At 41.5% G+C, this 25829-nt stretch overlaps 1 protein-coding gene across 4 annotated transcripts in view; it reads right to left on the reverse strand.

Annotated features, from left to right (window-relative positions):
• FANCM (FA complementation group M) overlaps positions 1-25829 on the reverse strand; it is a 73079-nt gene that overhangs the window by 15962 nt on the left and 31288 nt on the right. For all 4 annotated transcript variants that reach the window (XM_068416730.1, XM_068416729.1, XM_068416731.1 and 1 more), the window contains exons 9-13: positions 24023-24216; positions 23157-23363; positions 20016-20250; positions 14177-14334; positions 13410-13562 (exon numbers count right to left, since the gene is read on the reverse strand). In XM_068416730.1, coding sequence (XP_068272831.1) covers positions 13410-13562; positions 14177-14334; positions 20016-20250; positions 23157-23363; positions 24023-24216 — 947 coding nt within the window. The remainder of the gene's footprint in view (positions 1-13409; positions 13563-14176; positions 14335-20015; positions 20251-23156; positions 23364-24022; positions 24217-25829) is intronic.

The following is a 25829-nucleotide window of genomic DNA, read 5'->3' on the forward strand; positions in this document are numbered from 1 at the left end:
TCTGGAACGACATTCTACCCCGTTACACAAGGCAGAAATAACCACACCTAGAACTGCTGCTACCTGGCCTGTTGAAATATATTCCTAAAAACAGGACTCGAAGCCATCTTCTGTGTGTTTGAAGACTGATCACATCCTAACACAGTTTTGGGTCCTCTCTGGTTGCAGTAGATAAAGCACACTGCCCAGTATTAACAGTATTTTTTCCACTCTCAGTAATAATAATAAAAATAATAATAAAATCACTATTTAGATTTGATCACTAACTTCATACATACACCACAGAAAGGATGATATGCAGAATAAATAAGGCAGACTCTGTGTAACAGGCTGTGCTGGGGTCAAGGGCACAGCTGGTCCCAAATCCTGTTTCCAGCAATGACACCCGTGTCTCAGCAAGGACGGACGCAAGTTTCTGTATGGTCAGCACAGCAGAGTGGCAGAGCAGAGGGAGGAAGTCCAATTGCTAGAGAAATTAAAAGTTAGGATTTTTTTAAAAAGAGATCTCCAAGAAGATCCCCAGACCATGCAGGCTGACTTATAAGAAGTCTTAATACTAAAATAGAATCACAGAATCAGTCAGGTTGGAAGAGCCCTCTGGGATCATCAAGTCCAACCATTGCCCTGACACCACCATGGCAACTAGACCAGGGCACTAAGTGCCATGTCCAGGCTTTTCTTAAACCCCTCCAGAGATGGTGACTCCACCACTTCCCTGGGCAGCCCCTTCCAATGGCTAATGACCCTTGCTGAGAAGAAATGCTTCCTAATGATCCACATAGGGAGAAAAGTTTAAATGTGATCAAAGGATTCATTTCAATAAAGAAAACAATTACTATGAAAGGGTTAAAGGATGATTTTGATACAAATATGTTCTAAATAATTAGTTTCCCTCAAGCTCAGTCAAAACACAGGATCAAGATATGAAAGTCTTTGTATGAAATCAAAGACGAGTAACAAACAACAACCAACACGACCTGGTCCAATTAACTCCACAAATGTCGTCTGAGGAGATTACACATTTGGTTGACACGACAACGGTGTTGATAACGGTGTGTTTAGATTTATGTAAGTAACGACTGAATGTTGCATAATATTGCAATTAAAGTATCCAAGCATTACAAGAACACAACATACATTAAATGGATTAAAGAGGTATTAGCTGCCAAACCACTAAACCTTATTAAAACAGAAGTAGGTGATGCTCTTGCCCACTCGACACACTTCTAAGAGGTGCAGCACAGATCATTCTTGGCCCTATATTGTTCTGCATTTTTTAAGTAACTCGAAGTAAAGCAACCCAAAACTAATCAAATCTGCAGGAACAGAGGAGGGTTGTGAGGAGGTAAAAGGATAATTCAAATCCCAACTGGACCAGAGGTAGAGCAGATAAGAGCAAGTCATTCATGTTTTCATACAGCCAAACACGACGTTGTATGTTTAGGATGGCAAGAGGTAACAGAACCAGATCATGTCAGCCAAAGGACCTAACGAAACACGAGTGCAGTGTCTGAATTGATGGTGGTGGTGTGTAATCTCCCACCTATATACGTCAGGAACTAGGAGGTGGCAAACGTGATGCCATTTTGTAATGGTCAGGGAGGAAGACAATAGGTTGCTAACCTTATTTTCATACTGAATAAATGAGTAGAAGATATAACAGATAATATAATTACTGGATAAGTCTTCTTCAGAAGTGTCAATATGGCTTTTGAAAACAAAGAATCAGACCTTACAAATCCACTAGATTTCTTTGAAGAAACCAATCAGCAAAACCACTGAGATGCTCTCATGCATACCAGCTTCCCAGCGTCCTGAAAGGCTTTCAAAAAGTCCCTGCCAAAATCTTTAAAGAAACTTAGACAGAGCAAAACAGGGAAATTTCTTGCGTAGGTAAGTAACGGGGTACAACAGAGAGAACAGGAGGAGTGAGGAGTCGTTACACTGAAGAACTTCATTAGGCCACTGCATATACCCATGGTTGTGGTCTTACTTGGAAAAAAAAAAAAGGAAAAAGAAAAAGAAACAGTCTAGCAGAACTGCTGTGTGCCAGGAGAACAGTCCAGAGACAAATTTAGCATCTAGGACAAACTTTAGTAACCTAATTTCAGGCTTACACAGAGTTATATAACTGTGCTAGTTCAACTTGGTCATTCAAAATACTTTCCCCCAAACAAAATACTTTCTCCCAGGGAGTCTAGTTAATACTGATGGAGTGAAAGGACAGAACGTTAATGATCACATTTTGGCCTGAATGTGTACAACTTGTAGGATCTTAAATTACCTGATCAGCTCTTCTATAACCCACCAAGCTCCGGTGTGTACCAGCTACTCAATAAATAGGTCATGCAGGAGCAGAAAAACAGGCATCTCTCTTATATTATTGTACTAAATCAATGACCTTGCTTAGAATTATTGATTCAGTTTAAAAAGCAGCATGTTTTTTAACAGAGAAAATAAAAAGGAAAAAATAAACTTAAGATATTAAAATTTTCATTTTTAAAATATAAATATACATATAAATACACACATACAGACACTGTTTTCTGGAATTTAAATTTGAGGCATCTACTATCAAAAATTAAAATTAACCTCTCCTCATAAGCTGCTTTGGATGTATATTTTCTAACAAGATTCAGATGTCTGCCAAAAACCTGGTGATTTTGCTATTTAAAAATGAAAATATGAGTTGTAAACAGATACAATATATACTTTAACAATTCTAACTTCTTTAATTGAAAGCTTGATTGAAACGGAGGTAAAAGCAGCATGAACAACTGACACAAACCAGAACCTATTTTCAGAACAGCTTTTTGGTTAGACCTAGGGAAGAAAGGCTCTTGGATTCTCAGCTTTCCTACTGAGTGTTAAATCCCACGGAGCCAATATAGTGAGGCACACGGGTGTATTTTCTGGTTCATTTATACTTTAGCATGAATATTAACAAAAATTACAACAAGGCTGGTGGTTTCCACACAGAATTTTAAATGAGCAGGTAGAGCAGGTATCAAAGCAGCATGTTCCAATCTATTCGAATGACAAGTGGTTACAATTTTTTCCTTGCAGGTGATCAGCTGGTCCCTTAATACTCAAGGGACAACCCTTGAAGAAAATAAGGTTGTCAACTAGACCAGGGCACTAAGTGCCATGGCCAGGCTTTCCTTAAACCCCTCCAGAGATGGGGACTCCACCACCTCCCTGGGCAGCCCCTTCCAATGGCTAATGACCCTTGCTGAGAAGAAATGCTTCCTGATGTCCAACCTGAACCTCCCCTGGCCAAGCCTGAGGCTGTGTCCTCTTGTCACAAGATATGGGCATATGACACGTTTTACCTATCATACAATTTTTTCTGCTTTATTTTTATATTCCTTTCCCACTGATTTCTGAAATTCTAATCCCTTTTTTGAGTAACAGTGATCATTAAACTAATGTTTACACAAAAGTACCCAAAACAACCCTTTCCTGGCTAAGGCAGCTTTCTCCTTCATTCAACTTTGGTCAACTTCATTCAAGTTTGGTCTTCGTGGTCAGAATTTAATTCACCAACTTTTTAGATCTTGCTCACAGGCTAATTCTTTAGGAAATTTTGTAATTCTTTATGACTATCTTTTGTTACCAAAAACAAATTTTTACTGCTGTAAAAATGATCGCTTTTCCAAACCATTTTCAAACAGGTTAAACCATTTTGATGCTTATGTGATTTCACAGCTACCCTCCCTGCCATCTGAGCACAGGTCATTATTTGTACCTGTCAGGAACCAGCTAATGAACAGAACAATCAATCCCTCCCATCCCATGATTGCTTCGTTTCCAGAAGATACTCTAGGGGAAGGAACATCACCAAAAACCTTTTTGGAGAGTTCAAGTATATTGTATCAGATGACCCTTAAAAATATATTTAGTTGATTCATGAGAGAAGCCTAAGGGACACAGAAACCACAATTTTCTTCTACAAAAGCTGTATATTTCTCTTCCCAACGGCATCATGTCATTGATGTATCTACTAATTTTATTGCTTTTTTGCTTCCAGGCAGCTTGCCTGGAATGAATCACAAGCTCTCTCTCATGCAGCCACCCGACACCCTTCTCCAAAACCCAAGTCAGTGTCTGACACCTCCTCCTCCTGTGACACCCAGGCTGATCTAAGCGGCTGGGAATGCCTGAAGGGCTACCATCTGCTCCTGCTTAGTGGCAACTGGCTACCATTCATCTATCTGCTGGTACTTATTCTCCTGATACTCTAACTTGAGAGCGGATCTGTCTGTAGAGCAAACACAGCTACACAATAAAAACACTCCAAAGATCCCTAAAAAAAAAGATTTATTAGCAAAATACAGCATAGGTACCCCAGTAATTATGGATTAAAGAGGCTATAAAGGCAAGAGTGAATGTTCAAGAAAGTCTGAAGTGTCACAAAATAAATTAATCTGTGGTTTAGTAACTGCTTATTTTATAAATCTGTCTGGATAGAAGTGATAGCTAGTTAGTATTAGAGGTGTCTGACCTGGTAACTGCAGATTGTTCCGTTAGTGATTTCCATTATATTATGGACATTAAAACATTCCTGAATCCCAGTGACCCCAATAACTTCCTAAGCTTACTGCTTCTCCACACCAATACTAAAAATACTCACAGCAACAGGTCTATCCAAGCAGACAGAACTGTTGCATCTAAAAGCAGTTTTTCATCTCCAGTAGCAGTTCAGTGTTCTAAATCAATGTGATTATACTGCACTAAACTCAGCCACCAGTACATTGTTATAATATTAAAAACAATTTTAAAATCTTATCCCCTCTCAAAACAGTGTCTTTAAAGACGCTTGGTGTACAGTAGCTCCTGCAAGAGCTCCAGGACTATTCGAATGGGTTGCCAGTTTACACTTGCCACACTTACTGTAAAAGTTTTGCCAAAACAGGCTTCTGCAAGAGCTTAAGGACCAACCAATTATTCACGTACATAAACATTTTGACAGTTTGTGAAAAACAGCATACAACTATTTTAAATCCAGAAACCTAAATGCAAAATTACTGTACACACACACACACACTCTAAACAAATAAAATAACAATGGAACAAACCCAACACAAGTCAACAGTAGGCAGAATCCACATGTGCTGGTCTAGGGCAGTGATCGTCCCTCTGTGCTCGGCACTGGTGAGGCCGCACCTTGAATCCTGTGTCCAGTTCTGGGCCCCGCACTTCAAGAGAGATGTTGAGGTGTTGGAGCGAGTCCAGAGGAGGGCAACCAAGCTGGTGAAGGGTCTGGAGGGTCTGACCTACGAGGAACGGCTGAGGGAGCTGGGGGTGTTTAGCCTGGAGAAGAGGAGGCTCCGAGGTGACCTTAGTGCAGTCTACAACTACCTGAAGGGAGGTTGTAGCGCAGTGGGAGTTGGTCTCTTCTCCCAGGCAACCAGCGCTAGGACAAGAGGACACAGCCTCAAGCTTCACCAGGGGAGGTTCAGGTTGGACATCAGGAAGCATTTCTTCTCAGCAAGGGTCATTAGCCATTGGAAGGGGCTGCCCAGGGAGGTGGTGGAGTCACCATCTCTGGAGGGGTTTAAGAAAAGCCTGGCCATGGCACTTAGTGCCCTGGTCTAGTTGCCATGGTGGTGTCAGGGCAATGGTTGGACTCGATGAGCCCAGAGGGCTCTTCCAACCTCATTGATTCTGTGATTCTGTGCTCTACTGACAGCAGGGAGGGAGGTCAGGAGTGGGTACATCAGCAGCACAAACCCCCCCAAGTCAGGCAGCTGGATACAATGGTGTTACATATACCACGCCCCAGAACGCACATGGAGTTTCTCTTGTCTGTAGATTTAAGTTGGCAACACACAGTGGATACTCTATCTCAAACCAACACAGCTAAGCCCCTCCAGGTGCCACACAAGCTGCTCGATCCCCCTGTTCCTTGCACATGGCTGACACCCCAAAATCCTTTGCCTAATCACTCTTACTGTGAGCACAAAACCCCACAGGATCATTAAAACCAGAAAGCACCTGCAATTAAAGGCCTGAACAATCTAAACCAGGTCTCAATTAGTGTTCAGACTCAAATCATTTGGCAACAAGATCAGAAGAATCAATATGGCACAAAGAAACTATTTTAATTGGAGATCAGAGATTGTTGGTCTTGCAGGTTACCCCTGGCAGCCTCAGCATCCGAGAACAAAACAAACACCCACCTTCACGCTGGGAAGCGTGTTCCCCTCGGGTTTTTCTGGAATAAAGAACAAGCTGGGCCACCTCTGCAGTTGCTTTTGAGAATCCCAAGACAGAGTATTTGCTTTGATTATCTGTTCTCTGCTGTTTAAGCCAGATTCAGTGGCCAGACAATAAAGTGTCCCACAGTTCGAGGCAGCAATTCCACAGATGAATTAGTCTGCCTGTCATAAACGCTGTAATGAAACTTCATTTGCTGCCTTAAATTATTTGTTGCTGGCTGGGGAAGAAGCCTTGCCACATCTCAGATGAGGATTTTAACCAGAGACATACTATTGGCAAGGAGGGTCTTAAAAAAAAATTAAAAAAAAAAATTCATTGTCCTTATTTAAACCATTTTTAACCTCGCATTCAGTGTCTCCTGGGAAAGGAAGCAGCTGGCTGGAAACACTGCGTTTTCTCCCCAAAATATGTCTGATTTAAAACTTCAAAATCATGGAAAACCTTTTCAGGTTCTTTGGAATTTTAGGGTGTCCTGGGAACATTTTCCCTGCTGTCAGGCATTTCATCCCCTGAATCCTTCAAGGCAATCTAAGACAGATGATAAACGACAGATGATTTTAGTGGCAGTTGTTCCAGGTTCATCCCCTAACCCCTGTCTCCTGAGGTGTTTGGTATCAGAGATTACTTGAGTGAAAAAGAGAGACAATCCTTCTAATGGGAGTCTTTGGGGTTTGTCTTTCTAGGGAGAATAATTGCTCTGACTATAACTTCCCATTGCCAGCTTTGAAGTGGGAAATAAACACTCCCACGTTTGACAACACTATGACTTTTTAAAAGTCATTAAGAGTTACCTACCTCCCAGAAAAAACCATGCACTTGCACTTCAATATTTCCTGTTCCTTATGCTCAGAAACTTGGACAAACATCATCTCAATGAAAATGATTGCTTTGCCCTGACCTTGTTTCCAAACAGTACAGTTTAATTTTCAAAAATGCTTCAAAGCTCTTGAATTATTTTGCATAAGGACAACTTGATTTGTTACCATGTTACACAAAAAATCCCTGCCTGTAGCTCGTGGAAAATCCACTCCCATCTGCCCGCGTCTCGTTGCTGTAGTAATAAAGCCACAGAGGCATTAAAGGCTTTTCTGCAGGGGATGTGCCTGGTGCAGAGTTCATATCTGGGATTTCTTTTTTATTTTCTTTTGATTGTGCCAACTTCTTCTCTGAAGTTTTTAAGAGCGAAGAAATACAATATAAAATTGTTTTCCAAACATTTTCACTTCATCTATTTAAAAATATTGAAGACTTTTAATTGAATTTTTAAAATCTATTACACGAAACACAACTGCATAGGAGGTTTCTCGGAGTCATTGAACGAGTACAAGGAAAGGAAAGCTGCACATCAGTGAATTCCTGAGCTTTCTTCTGTGAGAGAGATGAAAACACCCATAAAGAACACACAAACACCTCCTGAGCTGGCTCATATTAAGTTATTGCTAATCTCTGAATGAGATTCTTCCCAATAAATGATTAGTTTTATCAGAAACTTCCAGATCATTTGGTTATTCATAGTAAAATAATGATTTGCCTGGTTTTATATTTTATCCTTCAGTAAGAAAATAATCAGCAGAGCTGTGGTTTGAAGGTCCATACCTCAGCTATTTAAGGACATAGCTTTGACTCACACTTCTCCTAAATCCCTCTGCTATTAAGGGCTGTAAATTAACATCGCACAGATTAGCAGTGGTATGATTGGCTCCAGAATATTTATAGTAGGAACTTGGATGCACATTACAAAAACCTTTGACTCACTGCTACAACAATTATTGTTTCCCTCCACTCATTTTAATATGAGACTAACATTTTAGGTAGATTTTTACAGGCTTAATTTGTGCTAAAGGTGAATTTCCCAGAGGCTTTATCCTGTCCTACCGTTTAATAATAACTCCTCCCACAATTTCAAAACACATTTTAACACTAAGGTAAAGCAAAACTTCTCAAAGTTTAAACTTCCTATAGAAACACTCTTCAACAAGAATGCCCAGGTCAGAGTAGTCTGTGAAACACCAAGCTTGAACTAAGACTGCCCCACCCTGTGTGCTGTACACGGTGGTGTAGAAGTTTTCACATAAATTGTTACAGAAGTTCTCATGAATTAAGAACAGAATAATTAATATAAGTCAATCTGATAAACACGGGTGGGCTTTCACAATCCATGGATACTGTTCTCCAAGCTCCTTGTGTAACCCTGACCTATGAGTGAACAAATCATCAATCAAAGCTTAATGAGTAGCTAAGCAGGAGCAGGCCTAGAAGTATTAATTTCTGATGCTTTTAGTAAAGGGGATGTATGGTTAACCTTTTCTTTACTTTAACAGAAATATGGGATACTTACAAATAAGCATTAATAGAAATAAAGCTCTAAATAGACTTTGGCTATTTTAGGTTAATACTTAGGAGACGCTAGCAGTGGAAACCAGACTCTGGTCAACCCAGATCAAGGTGGGACGCAGATCACAGCAAGAACATCAAGGATGGGGTGTTGACCGGAGCCGGAGCGGAACCAGAACATAAAGATCAGCTCAGCAATGGAAAAGAATGGACTTTTGTGGACTCCTGACAATGGACTTTTGTGGACTCTTGACGAAGGAAGAAAGAGGAATGGAAATAGTGGATTTTTAACAGAAGCTCCTGAGAAGTTTGTGATGGAATTACTTATTAGTTTCTATATAAACTGATAGTGAATTTGAGTCACTTCTTCTAAGAACAAGCACTCCACAATACAAAAAAAACCCCAAACCAGCATAGTAGTCACTGTCGAAGTAAACCATCCATGCCACCCCCTAGGTCTGGCTGTAGGCAACGTGGCGTAACCAGGGCTTGGAAAAGCTTCCTTAATTTTTGAGAGATCCTGATGTGAACAATTTTATACGCAACAGTGTTGGGAATACTGTATCATAAGGAAAATCTAAATGTGTGAAATTAGAGTGCTACCTGAATGTTTTCTTTATTCCAATTTTAAGTTTAAAGTACACACTTCAAATCGAACCAGTAAGAAAATATTCCAGCTTTCAAGAGAATATCCTCAACACAGAGGGATGAAGGATTCAAGACTGCCTTTTAAGAAGATGTAACCAGCTTTGTGGGCAAGAGGAGTGCAGTGGATGTTGTTTATCTTGACTTTAGCAAGGCTTCTGACACAATCTCATAGCCAAACTCGTGAGATATGGTTTGAAGAAGTGGACTATATGGGTGGGTGGAAAACTGGCTGGATCACCATGACTAAAGCGTTTTGAGGAGTGGTATGAAGTCCTGGCAGTGGCTAGCTGCTAGGAGTGCTTCTCAGAGGTTTTTAGTGTTTAACGTTCTTATGACTGACCTTGACTGCAGCACAGAGTGCGCATTCAGTGAGTTTGCAGATGATACCAGGTGGGGGGAAGCAGGTGACATGCTTGAGGGCAGGGCTGCTGTCCAGAGGGTCCCCAAGAGGGTGACAGAAACCTCACGACAGAAAAATGAGACAGCAGTGTGCCCTGGTGGCAACACAGACGATCACACCCAGGCTCCATTAGCAGGACAAGGGAAGCGATTATTCTCCTCTGTTCATCCTCTGTGAGACCACATCTGGAGTGCTTGGTCTAGTTTTGGGCCCACAGTACAAGAAATATCTCAGACTGGAACAAGTCCAGCAGAGGCAGCCAAAACTGTCACAAGGCTGGATCACAAGGATGTTCAAGGGAAGACAAGGGAACTCTGTTCAGTCTTAGGAACAGGGGCATCTTATTACACAGAATTACACAGAATCAACCAGGTTGGAAGAGACCTCTGGGATCATCGAGTCCAACCATTGCCCTGACACCACCATGGCAACTAGACCAGGGCACTAAGTGCCATGGCCAGGCTTTTCTTAAACCCCTCCAGAGATGGTGACTCCACCACCTCCCTGGGCAGCCCCTTCCAATGGCTAATGACCCTTGCTGAGAAGAAATGCTTCCTAATGTCCAACCTGAACCTTCCCTGGCCAAGCCTGAGGCTGTGTCCTCTTGTCCTATCACTAGTTGCCTGTGAGAAGAGGCTGACTCCCACTTCACTACAACCTCCCTTCAGGTAGTTGTAGACTGCACTAAGGTCACCTCTCAGCCTCCTCTTCTCCAGGCTAAACAACCCCAGCTCCCTCAGCCGTTCCTCGTAGGTCAGACCCTCCAGACCCTTCACCACCTTGGTCGCCCTCCTCTGGACTCGCTCCAACACCTCAACATCTCTCTTGAAGTGCAGGGCCCAGAACTGGACACAGTATTCAAGGTGCGGCCTCACCAGTGCCAAGTACAGAGGGACGATCCCTTCCCCAGACCGGCTGGCTACACTATTCCTAACAGAGGCCAGGATGCCATTGGCCTTCTTGGCCACCTGGGCACGCTGCTGTCTCACGTTCAGCCGGCTGTCGATCAGCACCCCCAGGGCTCTTTCTAACCACTCTTCCCCCAGCCTGTAGCGCTGCAGGGGGTTGTTGTGGCCCAAGTGTCAGAGCCGGCACTTGTTCTTGTTGAACCTCAGGCCGTTGGTCTCGGCCCATCGATCCAACCTGTCCAGATCCCTCTGTAGGGCCTTCCTACCCTCCAGCAGATCGACACTCCCACCCAGCTTGGTGGAAAAGTGTTCTCTTCCAAAACAATATGCAAAACAATATGGAAAATTGTTCTCTTCCAAAATGCAGGGCAACAAGTTTTTGCTGGTGTAATCTACCTGATGGCTAGGGACTGCCACAGCACAGTGAGTGCTCCAAGGTGATTCCACTGCAAAGATAACACAGATCATTCACTTCCCTTTGGTGAATGTCAGTGGGAACATACTCTCTCTTGGAAAGACTATCAGTGTCTTTCAGAGAAGTCAAGGATGACTTAAGACAATATTAATAAAACTCCCACACAAGAAATCACTGTCAGTGCTGACAAAATAGATGGACACATTGCATCTCTGCTTTGTGTGAAACAATTATGGTGAAGCTTTGATGTCTTGAACCTTGACAACTTGGTTTAGATATAAGAAAGAAGCCAACAGTCACTGAGGTCTAAAAACTGGGTGTCAGTGCTGATTGTAGCTTCTGCCTTGTCAGCCTTGTCAGAGTTACTGCTAGTGCTTTGTTTTCCCTAAAAGAATTCCACAGGGTGGAGTGACGTGTCGCCTTGTAGCCTCTCATACTCCGTGCAGTCATTAGAAGGTGTTTTCAGCATGCCAGTGACATCCAACTATGATTTCTCCTCCAACTGATGAGAAAGTTCAGTCTCCACCGATGTCTAGCTGGCTGGAAATCTATGCAGATAATGCCTGAAACTTTGAGCTGGAAGGCAGCCGAACGAGAGAGCAGGCAGCCCCAGGCTTTAAGAGCATGACCTACAATGTGTGACGATTAAGCTGACATTTAGCTGTTAAATCAGAAACAGTGGAAGCCAACTGTTTATCACTTGCTATCCATTAATAGCTGTGTCCCTTCCTTTCTGATATAGATCTTCCAGCATCTTCCAAGACTCTGCAGACTCCCTGCAGCACTGCAATGTGACTGCTCTGAAGTGCGTGGGGAGAGAGCTCACGTGCTACGATGGCACACAGCAGAGCGATTTCTGAGCAGAGCACTACACAGAATGCAGCACCACACCCTGCCTATGCTGGATGGCCATCATCAGAGCTAAGCAAAGTGATGATCATGATGTAAAAACCCATAGTTTTGGGTCCTGCCTGTTGAAGGGACATCCTCTCTGTTCACTAACGCAGCAGACAGCAGGAGTAGGTGAACTGGGCTGTCTCATTCCCATGAGGGACAGTAGGCAGACCTATCTCTGTAAAAGTTCTGTAAAACATTTGATACTCTGCTTTGCTTATTATAATTTTTGGTACCTACTTTGGCTGAGTTTGGGGGAGAAGACTGAAAGCTCACTTGGTGACTAACAAATTGCTCTATAAATTATTTTAAGGGTGCCAGATGTTGGTTTAGCATCTACGACTTTGAAGACGCTTGGGAACCTGGACAGACTTCTGGTATCAATACACTTGCACAAAAGGAACTTAAGTCACAAATACTCCAAGTGCCTCATTTGGTGGTGGGGAGGGAAGTCCTCAATTAGAAGAGTAATTCTAAATTTTTCAACCACTTCTTTGCCTCTTGACTTCCTTCAGCTCTCTGTACCAGAACTCTCCTCAAAGTCCTCTCTCTCTGGCAGTACGTTCTTGACCCTGGCTTGGGAACACAGACTCTCAAAGAAGTCAAAACTGCCATTGTTCTGTGATGAAGTGGAGAAGCTTATCTTAGCTCTGAAAGTCTATTTAAAACTTCCCATTAATACACTTTCCTAGCAAGGAGTACAACTACAATGTCTCTATTCTCTTCCTTGATTAGTCTCGTTATTCAGAAAACTCTGGTAGCTTAGCAACAGATTCTGATGACCTAGAAAACTTCAACACACTAAAAAGCCACATGTGTGGAACATAGAAGAGCTAAACTGGACGAAAAAATAGTGTGGTGAGCAACTGAAGTCTTCGGGTACTGCCAACAGATCTACTTCTACACACGTTTTCTTGGCTGTGCCTTCCATTATAAAGGCATATCTGCTTTCCATAGCTGTTAGCCAACAAAACTCCCATCTCCCAAATGGTTTTCAACCATGTTTGTGTGACCACCCTCCTCTTATCCTTTAATTCTTAGGAGCAATGAGGTTTTTAATTAAAGCTTTCACAGGAAAACAACCAAGAAGCCTCAAAACACAACCACCTTAAAACATGCAATACCTTGCTGCATCATTTTTACGGGATGCATTTAGTGTACATACATGATACAAAAGTATTTCCAATTCCTATTACACTCTGGAATAATTCTAAAATCACTCTTGGTGACTTTGCTCCTGACATACATAGTTCCTGTATTTAAAGTCTTTTTGTAAAAAATTGATACTTGTCCCCATCAAAACAAGAATGATTTGTGGGCAGGGGTTTTTTCTGTTTAGGGAAACACTAACTTTTTAAACAACTTCTGTGGAAAAGATTAAGACCTACAGAATAGCAGTGGGAGACATTTTGAGACAGAATCAAGTACCCATTATCCATGTCACAATGCCTAACTTAGCCCCATGCAAACGCTTCCCCCCTTTTTGTTTCAGCTGACCAGAGAGAACTAGAGCACTCATTATTTTTTAAATATTCTGTGCATTAAATATCTGTGCATGCTCACAGCCAGCCAATTAAAATCATCTTACCTGTTCGTGTTTCATCTGTTCTATCATTTCCATAACGCTGATGAAATGGTAGCAACGATCTGAGTGACCAACCATGGACGTAGGAAAAGGACGATTCTGCCAAATTCTCCACTCAGACAAGGAAAGCTCGTGAGTCGCCTCCTCCTCATGCTGCTGCAGTTGGAAATTCAGATTGGCAAGGAGATTTTAATCAAGAAATTGTTTAGCAAAGCTAAGGCTCACTTCTCTGTCAGTGACAATAAGTGCTCTGAATGCAGAGAAGTATCTAAACATTATGACAAAGGTTTAAGTCTGGTTGAAATAAAAACAATTCTGTGCTTTGTGTTGCCATGGCTTTTCAGGGAAGACAGGTTGTTTCAAGTGATGAAATGACAGAAAAGCTCCAAATTTTGTGTCTGAATCAGAAAAGAGCTTGTAAAACTTGAGGCTTTCTTTCAGGAACACTTTTATAGTTATATAAACAAGGGAACAAAAAAGCACAGATACAATATCATCGTGAATACAACATCCTGCACAGAATCCTTAGAAACAGGAACAGAATCTAATGGATACTGAGAGATGTTTTAATGTATTTTTAATTTACAGATCTAACCTCAAAGACCCATTTCAAACATTTAATTCCTAAATTCTTAACCTCAAAAACCTACGTATAATTATCAAAATTGAATTTTTAATATACACCTCCTTCAAATTCATAGTTAATTCATTCCTTAGGGTATCCTTTAGGCCTCATGTCAAAGGAAACATTACATTTAGGTTAAACTCACTGATATTTCTTCCAGGTTTTCTATGGTTTCAAATTGTGTTCGAGGCAATATTGGTTCCTTTATTCCATCACATTCCTTAATCCTGTAAAGTCTGTCCCATATTTCAAACTCCTCAGGCGACAGAGACCACTTCTCATGACAGCGTGTTTGTTTTTGGCCTACAGGAGGAAAAACGACAACAGGAAAATGATATTTACTTTAAGAAAAAGGATACACAGAATAAAAAGAACTTTGTATGATACCAGCCAAGAGAAAAAATACCTTCTCTGTGCCACAAGCAAAACCAGATATAGAGAATCTGATTTCAGAAACAAGTATCAAAACAGTGTTGTATGTGTTATAATTATGGATAAATCTATCTATTAAATTATTGTTTTGAGGAACAATATTAACTGCTCTAGCAGTTAATACCCAGCATCCACACACCAAGACTGAACATGTTGATCTCGGATTAGCACAGAGTTCTGGACAGTGTTGCCTGGACGAGGTAGAAAGGCCAGAACGATTCCTCAGTTGTAACTAAAACCTAATGCCCTTGGTCAGTCCAAAGTGACTTCTGTTGCCTCACTTAACATTTATCTTCATAATCAAGAAGCAAACAGACAGCCTAGCAAGGAACCAAGAATGAATTTTCAAACTTGTTAGATAGGAAAAAGCAGGCACCAGCAAAAAACATCGTAGACAAACAGATCTCGTTTGGGTTCCCTCTTGCTCTTGAAGATGATTGTCCAGACAGTGTACCAGAACTTTCCCAAACAGCTCAGGTGATGAGTAGTTGCCATCCAGGCACGTCCAGGCAAACACCGAGAACAACAGATGAGAAGTTCTCTGTGTTACAGCTCCAGAGAACTCCTTTTGACCAAGACAAGAGGACCCTGCGATACCGCCTGCCCAAGTAACACATGGGGCAACACTACACAGGCATGAAGGTCTCCAGCAGCTGGCAAAATTCAGTACCAGATACTTCCCAAAGTGCTGGGCTCAACAACAGAGGCATTAAGTTTCTGTTTCTGAGCAGAACAAGTATTTTTGGCTGTCGAGACAACAGACTCTACACGAGAAGCACAACAGATGTCCCTGAGAGAGGGGAGTGGAAGGGAATCCCCTTGGCTGGTAAAGCAGGCGAGCAGCAGGTTAACATCCAAATTCCAGGTTGCTCAGCTGCTCCCCTCACCACAAACAGTTATTTCTCACAATGTGGGGAAAGGTCCGACCATCTGACCAGGGTATCTCTGGCTAAAGGAGGCAAGCAGGAGCTGAAGTCTGCGTTCAAACCCTTTTTCAGCCGTACAACCTAGTTGCTGTTACACAGGGACTTAGGGGCTAGCAAAACTGAAACAAAAATAAACCCCACCTTATATTTTCCATGTTCACAACGTCAAAGTGAAGGCCCCATTCTCAACAGAAGGAACAAGAGCTGTCACAGAGAGTTTGGTAGAGCGCTCTGAAATAATAGTTTGCTAAAATACAGGCAAGCTGCCCAGGGAAATAGGCAGGTATTTGTACTAACGGGGAATCATTCCAGCTGAACAGAATACTATAAAAGGTAGGAAGTTTCCATTCTGGTGGACAGACTCACTTGGGGAACGTAAAATACCACAAGACGTGCCCATCTCATTAATATCCTACAGATAAACTCTAGCTTTTTACAGTACTTTGTAGACAGCTAAGCTGTATGCTATTGAGTAATTGCAAAGCACCAGAAGCTCTTATTTAGCTCTCACAGAATAAACTTCCCCATCCTCATCAAGAATGATCAGTCTGTTTGGATACATAGTTGAGAATTACCATGTCTTGTCGAATTTAATAATTGGCAACAGTGTCTCCCCTTTGTGTGAAGCAGCACATGCTCATTTTAAGGGTAATTATCTTTCAGAACATTTTCTGAGTTACAAATGCAACATCCTACTGAAGACAGACATATCACTAAAATCATTAATGGTTTTTTCCATATTTTTCTCCAGAACCAAAATATTTTCCTTTCCCTTGAACTGGGAGGCGACCAAGAAATAGCCTGGAGAGGGAGAAGAAGGTGGATTTAGCCTGTAGCTAGCAGGGAATTTGTCAGTTCTCAGAGCAATAAACCTCTGTTTAAGGGCAAGAAAGAAGGAACTGGAAGCACCACCTTGACCAGGAACAGTATAGCCAGCTGTGATACCCCAAATCCACTGTCATAAACCCAGCAATGCTTCCTTTACTGGAAGTGTGTGAATGTGGGAGAGGGGAGCGGGCAGGGAAGAAGGACAGGTAAAACAACGAGCACAACATTGCTGCTGAGGTCCCTTTTGGCCAGTAAAATTGATACTCGTGCTCCATAAACAGCACAAGCGGCTTGGCTGGGGCACGCATGACTACAGAAGAAGATGCAATTGGTGTTTTGGAGAAGCCACGTCACTGGCTGAAAAAAATAATTCAAAATAGGTATAGCTGAAATCAGTTAAAAAAAACAACATTACCTTATTAGGCAAGTTTTGTGTCACTATCAGCCTGAAAACAGAAAGTATAACCCAAGAAAGGCGAAGGTAAAGCACTCTTTAAAAAAATGAAATAAAAAATATATACACAGAAGGAAGCAGGCAAGCAACTGAACTGTCAGAAGCAAAAGGCCAGATGTTGTCTGAATCAGAGGAAGACAGTTCTCTGCTGAGAAAAGCAGGACAAGACAAAGCTGGTACGAGGCACATATGAAGTGTTTTATTCTGAGCGCAGCACACACAGCAGCGTGCCCTCCTACTACACAGGTATCGTCAGGACGAGAAACCTCAATGTAAGGAACTGAAGCACGTGTGCATAAACACATCCTTGATTAACTGGGTTTTTTCCAAAGAAAATAATTACTGAAAACAGCAGCCTTCTGTGCTATCTCCATAGCTTTCTGACAACCACTCGAGAAGGTAATGTGCATTATCATGCATGTTTAATTCAAATAGGAGATGAACTCAGACTTGCCAGAACTATATTAAAAGGCATGGGCAACTGGAAAGGCATCAAAACCCACAGAGGTCACTAAAGGAGGCACTGGTATATTTTAGAAAAAGACAGTAAAAGAAGACTGCATCATTAAGATAAAAACAGCAATTAAAAAAATAATGTGAAATTGTAAAATGAAACAAAAAAACCAGCTATAGACAGACAACTCAAAACTGATACAATCTGAAAAGGGGGGTGTAAAGCAAGAACCAGGAGAAGAAAAATTAACAAAATGAGATTTCATGTAGACAGCTACAACGCAAAAAGAAAAACAAAAGGAATTATTGGTAGCTTAAAATGACATTCAGCCACCACGAACAGCAGGACATGGGAAGAGCACATTTTAATGCACATGAGCTCTTTTCTGACAGGCCTGTAGTGGTTTCATACCTCTCACAGAGCAGGGAGATTGGCACAGAACTTGCAAAGATAATAACATTAGAGATGATTATCCAGATCTTCCAGCACTTTCAGCTTTGCAGTTATCTTGTGGGATAGTTATTCTCATTTTATAAAGTAAAAAAAAAAAGATGAGTATGAGACATGAGCTGTCTCCAAAGATATCTGCTCAGAGGTTTTTCCTCCAATGAGTCCTAGCCATTTTAAGCACAAAACTATTCTTTCTTAAATGGTTTATTTTACTGCACTTACAAATTGCTACTCAATTTGAGCAAACTCTTAAAATAAACAAAACAAACCTCAAAAAAACAACCAACCAAAAAACCTGAGAGAGAGAAAAGAATCTCATATTAGAAGAAACAATATAAGAGGACTGCCTAGAAATGGGATTTTTGCTGGTTTTGCTGTAGTTTTTGAAGAAAATCTCATACAACTGAAGAACACACTTGGTTAGTGATGCAGCAAGACAAGAATAACGTGTCCTTTTGGCACTGACAAACAGATAAAGTTTATGGAAGAGGTTTTGAAGTGGAAGGATAGTGTAAAATTACCAGAAATTGAATCAAATTAAGAACAGGAAATATTTCATTTTGACTAGAAAAAAAGAAGGAGAATGCTTGAAATTCCTGTGATACTTCTGCCTATGTCACTTCGGTTTCTGTGCACACATATTCTTCCATGGACAAACCTGAAGATCAACTGAACCTCAAGAACAAATGAAAAGGAAGGCAGCATAAATAAGAACATGTACAGCTCATCCGTTACTGCTAGTTTTTTCGATTTTCTAATGTGGAAGGGGGCACTGAAATATGGAGAGGAGAAAATGCAAAAATAAAGACTTTTCTTTCTCTTCTTTTTGAGATTTATCTTGAATATCCTTAAAATCAGAAACAGCCCCTTGCTTCATGCAGTAACGAAGGGGACTGACACATAAAGCTGGTGCTCAATGATTTGCACTCATGGAACACTTGTTTGCAAGACGGGCAGTCAATCGTGGTCATCTTTGCCAACGGACAGAGCTCCGTGCACACGGTGTGCTTCCACGGTGGCAGCTCCTAACCTATTTCACACAAAGGGACCTGGTAATTACAGCCTTTGAAGGGCTATTGCCTCAGCAGGAACTATGTTCAGCCTATTATCTTCTTTATGCACTTACTGCCTCTCATTTCTATTTTCTAGGACAGACTTACAAACCTTCGAAAATGATTATTTTAATTCCATGTTTTGCTCTGCTTATTTCTCACAAGTTGTGTCTGTTTATTCCATCCTTGGTTTTCCTTGCTTGCACAAACCCCAGGTCAGCACGTCTTACAGAAGGCTCCAGAGGCACAAGGGGAAACGTCATGATCAGGAGCACTATCACAATGGTGTGACAGCTGTGTCTGCAGCACGTGCATCCTTACAGAGAGTTTGGGCTGGGGATGGCATGTGCAGATTGATTTATCGATGCTAATCCTTCTCCGTTACATTTCTACCCTGCAAAGGGGAGATGGCACAAACTGTTTTGGAAGCCAAAGGGAAACTGATTTTTTTTCTGCATTATTCTGTAGCCCGCTTCCCTTTTCTATGTTCAGCCTTTTGTTTGCCCTCGATGGTGTTTGGAAAGAGATCAGATGTATTTTGATAATAAGAACTTCTGTGATCAGAAGCATTCAAAAACCACTAGCTCTCCAGTCTAACTACTCAGGTACTGAAACACGAAGGTTTCCAAGTCTTTCAGGAGCTTCTTCTTTCAAGAAGTTGCTATTGGCCTTTACAGAAAGCACTTAACCAAAGAGATCAAGCATGACAATTTCCAAGTATTTACAAAACTTAGCTCTTTCTTCCTATCTTATAATTTCAGTGCCATGTAACTGCAGCAGCTGAAGCGCCATTTCTCTTTTTAGATTAACTTTCCTCCAAGGGTGTGTGCAATTCACAAATATCCTACCCTTGATTTCTCCTTTTCCCTCCCTCAGAACCCTGCAGTTTTCAAGCATTTCTGTCTTATTGTCAGTTACAAAGGTATAAGAGATCCATTTCTGATATTAATAAAAACATTAAGCCTGTTAAAGCCCCAAACCAGATTTGGTGTAGAATTATCACTAAATACTTAAGTGACAATTATGCCACCTGACATGGGTATATCAGAAGTCATCAGAAGACATCATTAATATTTATCTCTTCTGTTTGTAGCTGGAGCTTCTGACCTCCAGTCACTGACTGCATGAGAAGCTCTACGGAGAAAGATGGAACAAACGTCTGATGTGAAGTACAGACGTTTAAGAACAGAAGTGTGATTTGAGGGTGTTAAAGGATGAGGGCTCGAAGCAGCAGCCAGCACAGAATCACAGTTGAAAGGCTACAGCTGACAGAAATTACACTTTGCTAGGACCCAAACCTCACGTGAGCACAGTTTTGATGTGCTGTAATATAACAACAGGAGATAGCAGCTTACGCAGGGCTCAGAGAAACACCATAATCCTCTTACCGGTGACACAGGAAAAGAGAGCAGATGTATGCTGGAGGGAACTAGATCGTCTCTCTTTGGAAAGCATTCTTGAACTGCTTGGTTCATATTTTTCAGCAGTAATAAACATTTTATGCAACTTTGGATTTATGCCTTCTGGAATCATACGTGGGCTACGCTGGTAAAAATGAAGCGTTTTGTTTCCTGAAATGGCTTTGTGGATGCTCCGTTTGTTAGACTGGCTTTGGTTGTAAGTCTGCAAAAAAGAAGATAAATCATATGTTGTTGGATTGTTTTTCCACATGACTTGATCAAAAGTAAAATACCTGAGTGTCTGTGGGCTTTCTCATTATTCTGTGTTCTGTCATCAAGATTTTTTTGCGTTTTTTCTTTTCTTCCCCAAACACAACTAAACCAAACTAGGACGTAAGGCCCTGAGAGCCAGCCATATACCCTCTTCTGTGAATTTGTCAGCTAGGCCAACGTAACTGCTTGTTCAAGGTCTTGAACTTCAAGACTTGCAGCATGCCTCCACGTTAGGGTAACCAAAGCAAAGAGGGGAAAGGAAGGGAAGGACATAGATGAAAACCACAAAGCAACAAGGTTGTATTGAAAATCTGGTAATGCAGACATTAAAACATAGCTACTAAGTTGTTTTTTTTCTTTTTTAAGACCCTCCATACTAAAATATCTGAGTCAAATTAAATTTAAATTATCATCGTTTTGTGCCTAGGTAGAACACCCAAAGCTAATGTAACAAAAAGCACGTACCAAAGAACAGTGATTGTTCTTTAATTTGCAACCAGTTCAAAATACAAACAATGTACAGCTTTTTACCCTCTGTAAATAGATCAGAAGGAGGCACAGCACTTGAGAGAAAAAGAAACACAGCCCTTGCCTGGGGGAATTTACAATCTGCAATAGATACAGGGATGATGTAAATTAGATTACATCAGAAACAAAGAAAGGAGGTCAAGCGAAAAAAAAAGGCATAAGATTATTTGTTAATGTCACATATGCTCCAAGTCCCTTTAATTACACTCCATTTTTATTGTGCAACAGAGAAACTAAGACAAAGATGGAGAAACTAAAGAAAGAAACTGGTCCCCTCTCCACATTTCTTGTCCTAATGCTCTTCTCTGAGCCTCTGTGACAGGTCACCGATGGCCACAGCGTGCCCAGTGAGGCAGACTAAGTGCTCTGACTATGACAGTCCAGCAGCTACGTTCTTTTGAGAGAGATGATCTTTGGAAGCCAGGATGAGAGGAGATGGACACAAAAAGCTGCTCTCTGAATACAACTGGAAGACGTTAACTGTAACAAACTGTCCCTCAGGCACTCCAATAAATATCTTTTTAATCCTCGAACAGGCAAAAAAGTCTTTTTATGGAAAAAAATTTGTATTACCAAATTCATTGCTCAACAGAACTGTTCCTTTGCCGTTACTGAGGCAGTATGTTCCCCTTTCCTTTGTTTCACAGAGTGTCTGCTTGGCCTGACAGGAGCCCGAGAGGCTGTAAGCTCCCCTCTGCCCTCCTCTTTGTACCAGTTTAAATCTGCAGCTAACAGATGAGAAAGAATCTCCACATTAACAGATCTGGAAGGAGACTCAATCAAAAAAAAAAAAACAAAACCAACAAAACCCAAACCAAAAAAAAACCCAAGCAAAACCAAACAACCAAAGCCAATATTGTTCAGTAATTAAGTTTATTTCATGATCTCAAAACAAAAATTTATTTAAAATTACTATCCTACCTGGTGGAAGGTTCTGCTTCAAAGATTTCTGAGAAAATCTGAAGAACCCAGTAATCCAACTGCTTAAGTGAAACTCCAAGGAATTTAAGGGACCATTTTAATATCCCATTACAGAGCAGAGCTCTGTAACCAGTCTTCATAAGCAGCACGAGAAAATATCTATTCACAAATACCATTCACTTTTATCATTTTTAACTCTCATCCCCTTCAAAGCAGCTTTTTTTTTCCTCAGGCAAGATTCTTTGGACCCTCATTTAGAATTAAATCCCTGCTGCCTACAAATTTAAACCAGAGGCACAACATTGACTGGAATAACAGCAAGACTCAGAAATTTTGGGTTTACAATTAGCTTACACAGGTCTCAGATCCTCAGTCATGAAACCTCATCCAACGCAGAAGTAAACCTCACAAGTAAACAAAACCAGAGAAGAACAAAATCAGTTTTCAGCCAGAACAGTGAGGTGCACCCTAAGAACGCCTTGCATTCCAACAGGGGTTGCATGATGAAATTGTAAAGATGAAGGCTCATACTCCCCTGCAACCAATCTCACCAGTGAGTGATGTCAGCAGGGACTGCCTTGCCTCCTCCTGCCGAACCCCTGCCCCGCCAGCTTCCCTGGCTCAGACCTGGCAACCGTGCGGCTGGGCAGCGTGCTGGTACAGCTCAACATCAGTTCTCCCACCTCACAACTCATGGCTTACTGCTCCACTGGCACATTAGTTTCCCAAGGGGCAGCCTGCACTCAGAGACAATTAATTATACTCTGAGTCGAGTGCTGAGGTTCGGGAATTTAGCAAAAGTAGATTTCCACTTAAGCTGATCTCTTCAGACCTCACACGCAAGTCTGCTGCCACTAAGCACTTCTCTGAGAGAGCAGTGTCGTCAGCAGCTCAGAGCGAGGCGCTTCAGTCCTCCTGCTCTCGGAGCTCCATCCCTCTCTCTTCCACACGTTATTCTGCACCCTTGGCAAAAAGCCTGGATTTTCTGGGTTTCAGTTTATCATTTACAAAATAAGTGTTATTAAGAATCGCAGAATCAATGAGGTTGGAAGAGCCCTCTGGGCTCATCGAGTCCAACCATTGCCCTGACACCACCATGGCAACTAGACCAGGGCACTAAGTGCCATGTCCAGGCTTTCCTTAAACCCCTCCAGAGATGGTGACTCCACCACCTCCCTGGGCAGCCCCTTCCAATGGCTGATGACCCCTTCTGAGAAGAAAAGAACAAAGGCTTGAATCCCTTCACATTGAGAAAGGGCACATATTTTTTGAATATTATGGGCTATTATACTCTGCTGTAGGGACAGTTAAAATGCTGCTGGGAGTGCTCAGGATTGCTGTGATAGTTTCCTGGAACAGACTACACAAGTCCCTGTTTTCCCAGCACGAAGCGAGCTACACACTCACCCGTTCCTCCCGCCCCTCGGCGAGGATGACGACGATCCTGCCTTGCCGCCGGCGCCCCGTTCGGCCCATCCTCTGCACGAGGCGAATCGGGCTCTTCTGAGCGTCAAAGCAGATGATGAGATCAACTTCTCCGATGTCTAAGCCTTCTTCCCCAACACAGGTAGAGACCAGCGTGTTGTACCCACCTTCACGGAAGCGTTTTACCACCTGAATAAAAGGTCAGAATTAGATTTAACAGGGTAGCCAGAGAGCCCCTTAGACACATCTCATAGTTTTTCTAGGTTCAGACAGAAGTTGAAAAAATTAATTATTATGTTGAAACTCCAAAACTTAGTCTTGCTGAATCCATCAACTACTACACTGTGACCGAATGCCATGCGTTAATGTTATCAACACACCAACTCTTCAATTCTAAAATAAAGGGAAAAAAGCACACCTTATTCTGACTCCAGCCACAGCATTCTTCTAAAATTGATCTTCCCAACTTTGCAATTAAATATTTTGGGGGTTTTTTGTTTGTTTGTTTGTTTTTAACTTTGCTAGATCAAAATTTAAGGCTATATCTTATTTTTTTTACCTACAAGAAAAAAAAAATTCCCTAAGAAAGTATTTGAATATTTCCCCAGATTTTCAAATATATAAAAGTTAGTTGTTAATATAATGTAAATATATAAAATAGTTCTACTTATACATTCTGTTCACTGAGTATAATTTTGGATACTCTGAAAGCAATTGAGCTACGTAGGAATTTACTAACGACACTTTAACGTTGAGTCACTGCCATACAATCCATATCAGTATTCATGTAGTTGTTTATAAAATTAATACTCTTTATCACTGTTTCCTAATACAAGTCTCATCTTTACCTCAAGTTGTTCCTTTTGTGTGAAGCCTTTTGTGCTCTTTCCTGTGGAGTGGCCAACAAACGTCATTACTCTCACCACGGGGCTGAGCCGGGAAAGCATTTCTGCTATTTCTTGCACGCTGTCTCGGAACGATGAGAAGATCATCACTCTGGTATCCACGGCGTCCACAGATGTGCTTCCGGCCGTGACTTCAGCTGTTTAATTTTGAAAAGCCAAAAAAGCATTTTTATGCATGATTTTAAATTAATTACCAATAAAATATATATATATATCTGAGGTACCATTACTAATGTTACTCAGGTTTGATGGCAAGTGTCTTGAAATAAAATTTAAGATGCCTTCTTCTAAAGAGCCTACAATGGGACTTCTAAATCTGCTACTTAAATGCCCAGAGTCAGAGGAGGTTAGCAATAAATAGCAATAAAATTCAAGAAAGATGTTGAGGTGTTGGAGCGAGTCCAGAGGAGGGTGACCAAGCTGGTGAAGGGTCTGGAGGGTCTGACCTACAAGGAACGGCTGAGGGAGCTGGGGGTGTTTAGCCTGGAGAAGAGGAGGCTCCGAGGTGACCTTAGTGCAGTCTACAACTACCTGAAGGGAGGTTGTAGCACAGTGGGAGTCGGCCTCTTCTCCCAGGCAACCAGCGATAGGACAAGAGGACACAGCCTCAAGCTTCTCCAGGGGAGGTTCAGGTTGGACATTAGGAAGAATTTCTTTTCAGAGAGGGTTATTAGCCATTGGAATGGGCTGCCCAGGGAGGTGGTGGAGTCACCATCTCTGGATGTGTTTAAGAAAAGACTGGACATGGCACTTAGTGCCATGGTCTAGTTGACAGGGTGATGTAGGGGCAGCGGTTGGACTCGATGATCCCAGAGGGCTCTTCCAACCTGGTTGATTCTGTGATTCTGTGAAAAACCACTGTTACCATCAGTGTAGGATACAGCATGGTAGAATAAGAGAGATGTACATCAACTTCCTATGACTTACTACAGCAAGTTTTCTCCAGGTCTACAGCTTAGGATCGTCATGACAGCAGAAATGTGCAAAAACTTCCCCCCAGAGTCTGTTGCCTCTGAATGATCTGTCAGCACAACTGGTTCTCTCTCTCATTTCAATAGCAAAGAGGGTAACTTTTCCCTTCTCAAAGGAAAAAATAATTGCATTGACACAGTTTCTTAGCAAGGTGCCTTTGACCAAAACCACGTTTCTTATGTTATATCATCACAGATTTTGTGTTCTGGGTACTCAACTTCTTTTTTTTCTTTTTTTTTTTTTAAAACAGATCAGGGTATCGGCCTTCACGAGCACAAGCAGAAGCTATCTAAGCAACATGCAAGTCCTGAACAGTCAGATTCTGTTTATCCTGTCCCAACACTACAACGACATGCCCATTACTGCATGCCACAAAGTAAAAACCTAGTATGTTAAAAAAGAGAATCTCTAAAAGGAGATAATCAATAACTGAAATTGGCACAGCTTGCATGTATCACAGACGTATTATTGGATGATATCAAATAGATTTCCAGGGATAAAGATCTCCCCTTTTACACAATTCTCCACAAAACACCTTTATCTCATTAAAAGAAAGGTTAGACAAGGAATTAAAAATTCTCAGGACTGAATGTGTAAAAAGATGTTTACCCGAATGTATGAAGAAAAATCACTTGGTGCTTGTCAACATTTCCATGCTACGCCTGTCATGCCAGTATCAAGATTTCTTGCAGTTAAAGCATTAAGTGTAGCAGGTAAGGATGTATATCTTTCTGAGCAACCATCAGAAATGCCAGTTTAGTTTTCAGTTGTGCATCTC

The sequence above is a fragment of the Nyctibius grandis genome, chromosome 20 (assembly GCF_013368605.1).
Source record: "Nyctibius grandis isolate bNycGra1 chromosome 20, bNycGra1.pri, whole genome shotgun sequence".
Classification (NCBI taxonomy): Eukaryota; Metazoa; Chordata; class Aves; order Nyctibiiformes; family Nyctibiidae; genus Nyctibius; species Nyctibius grandis.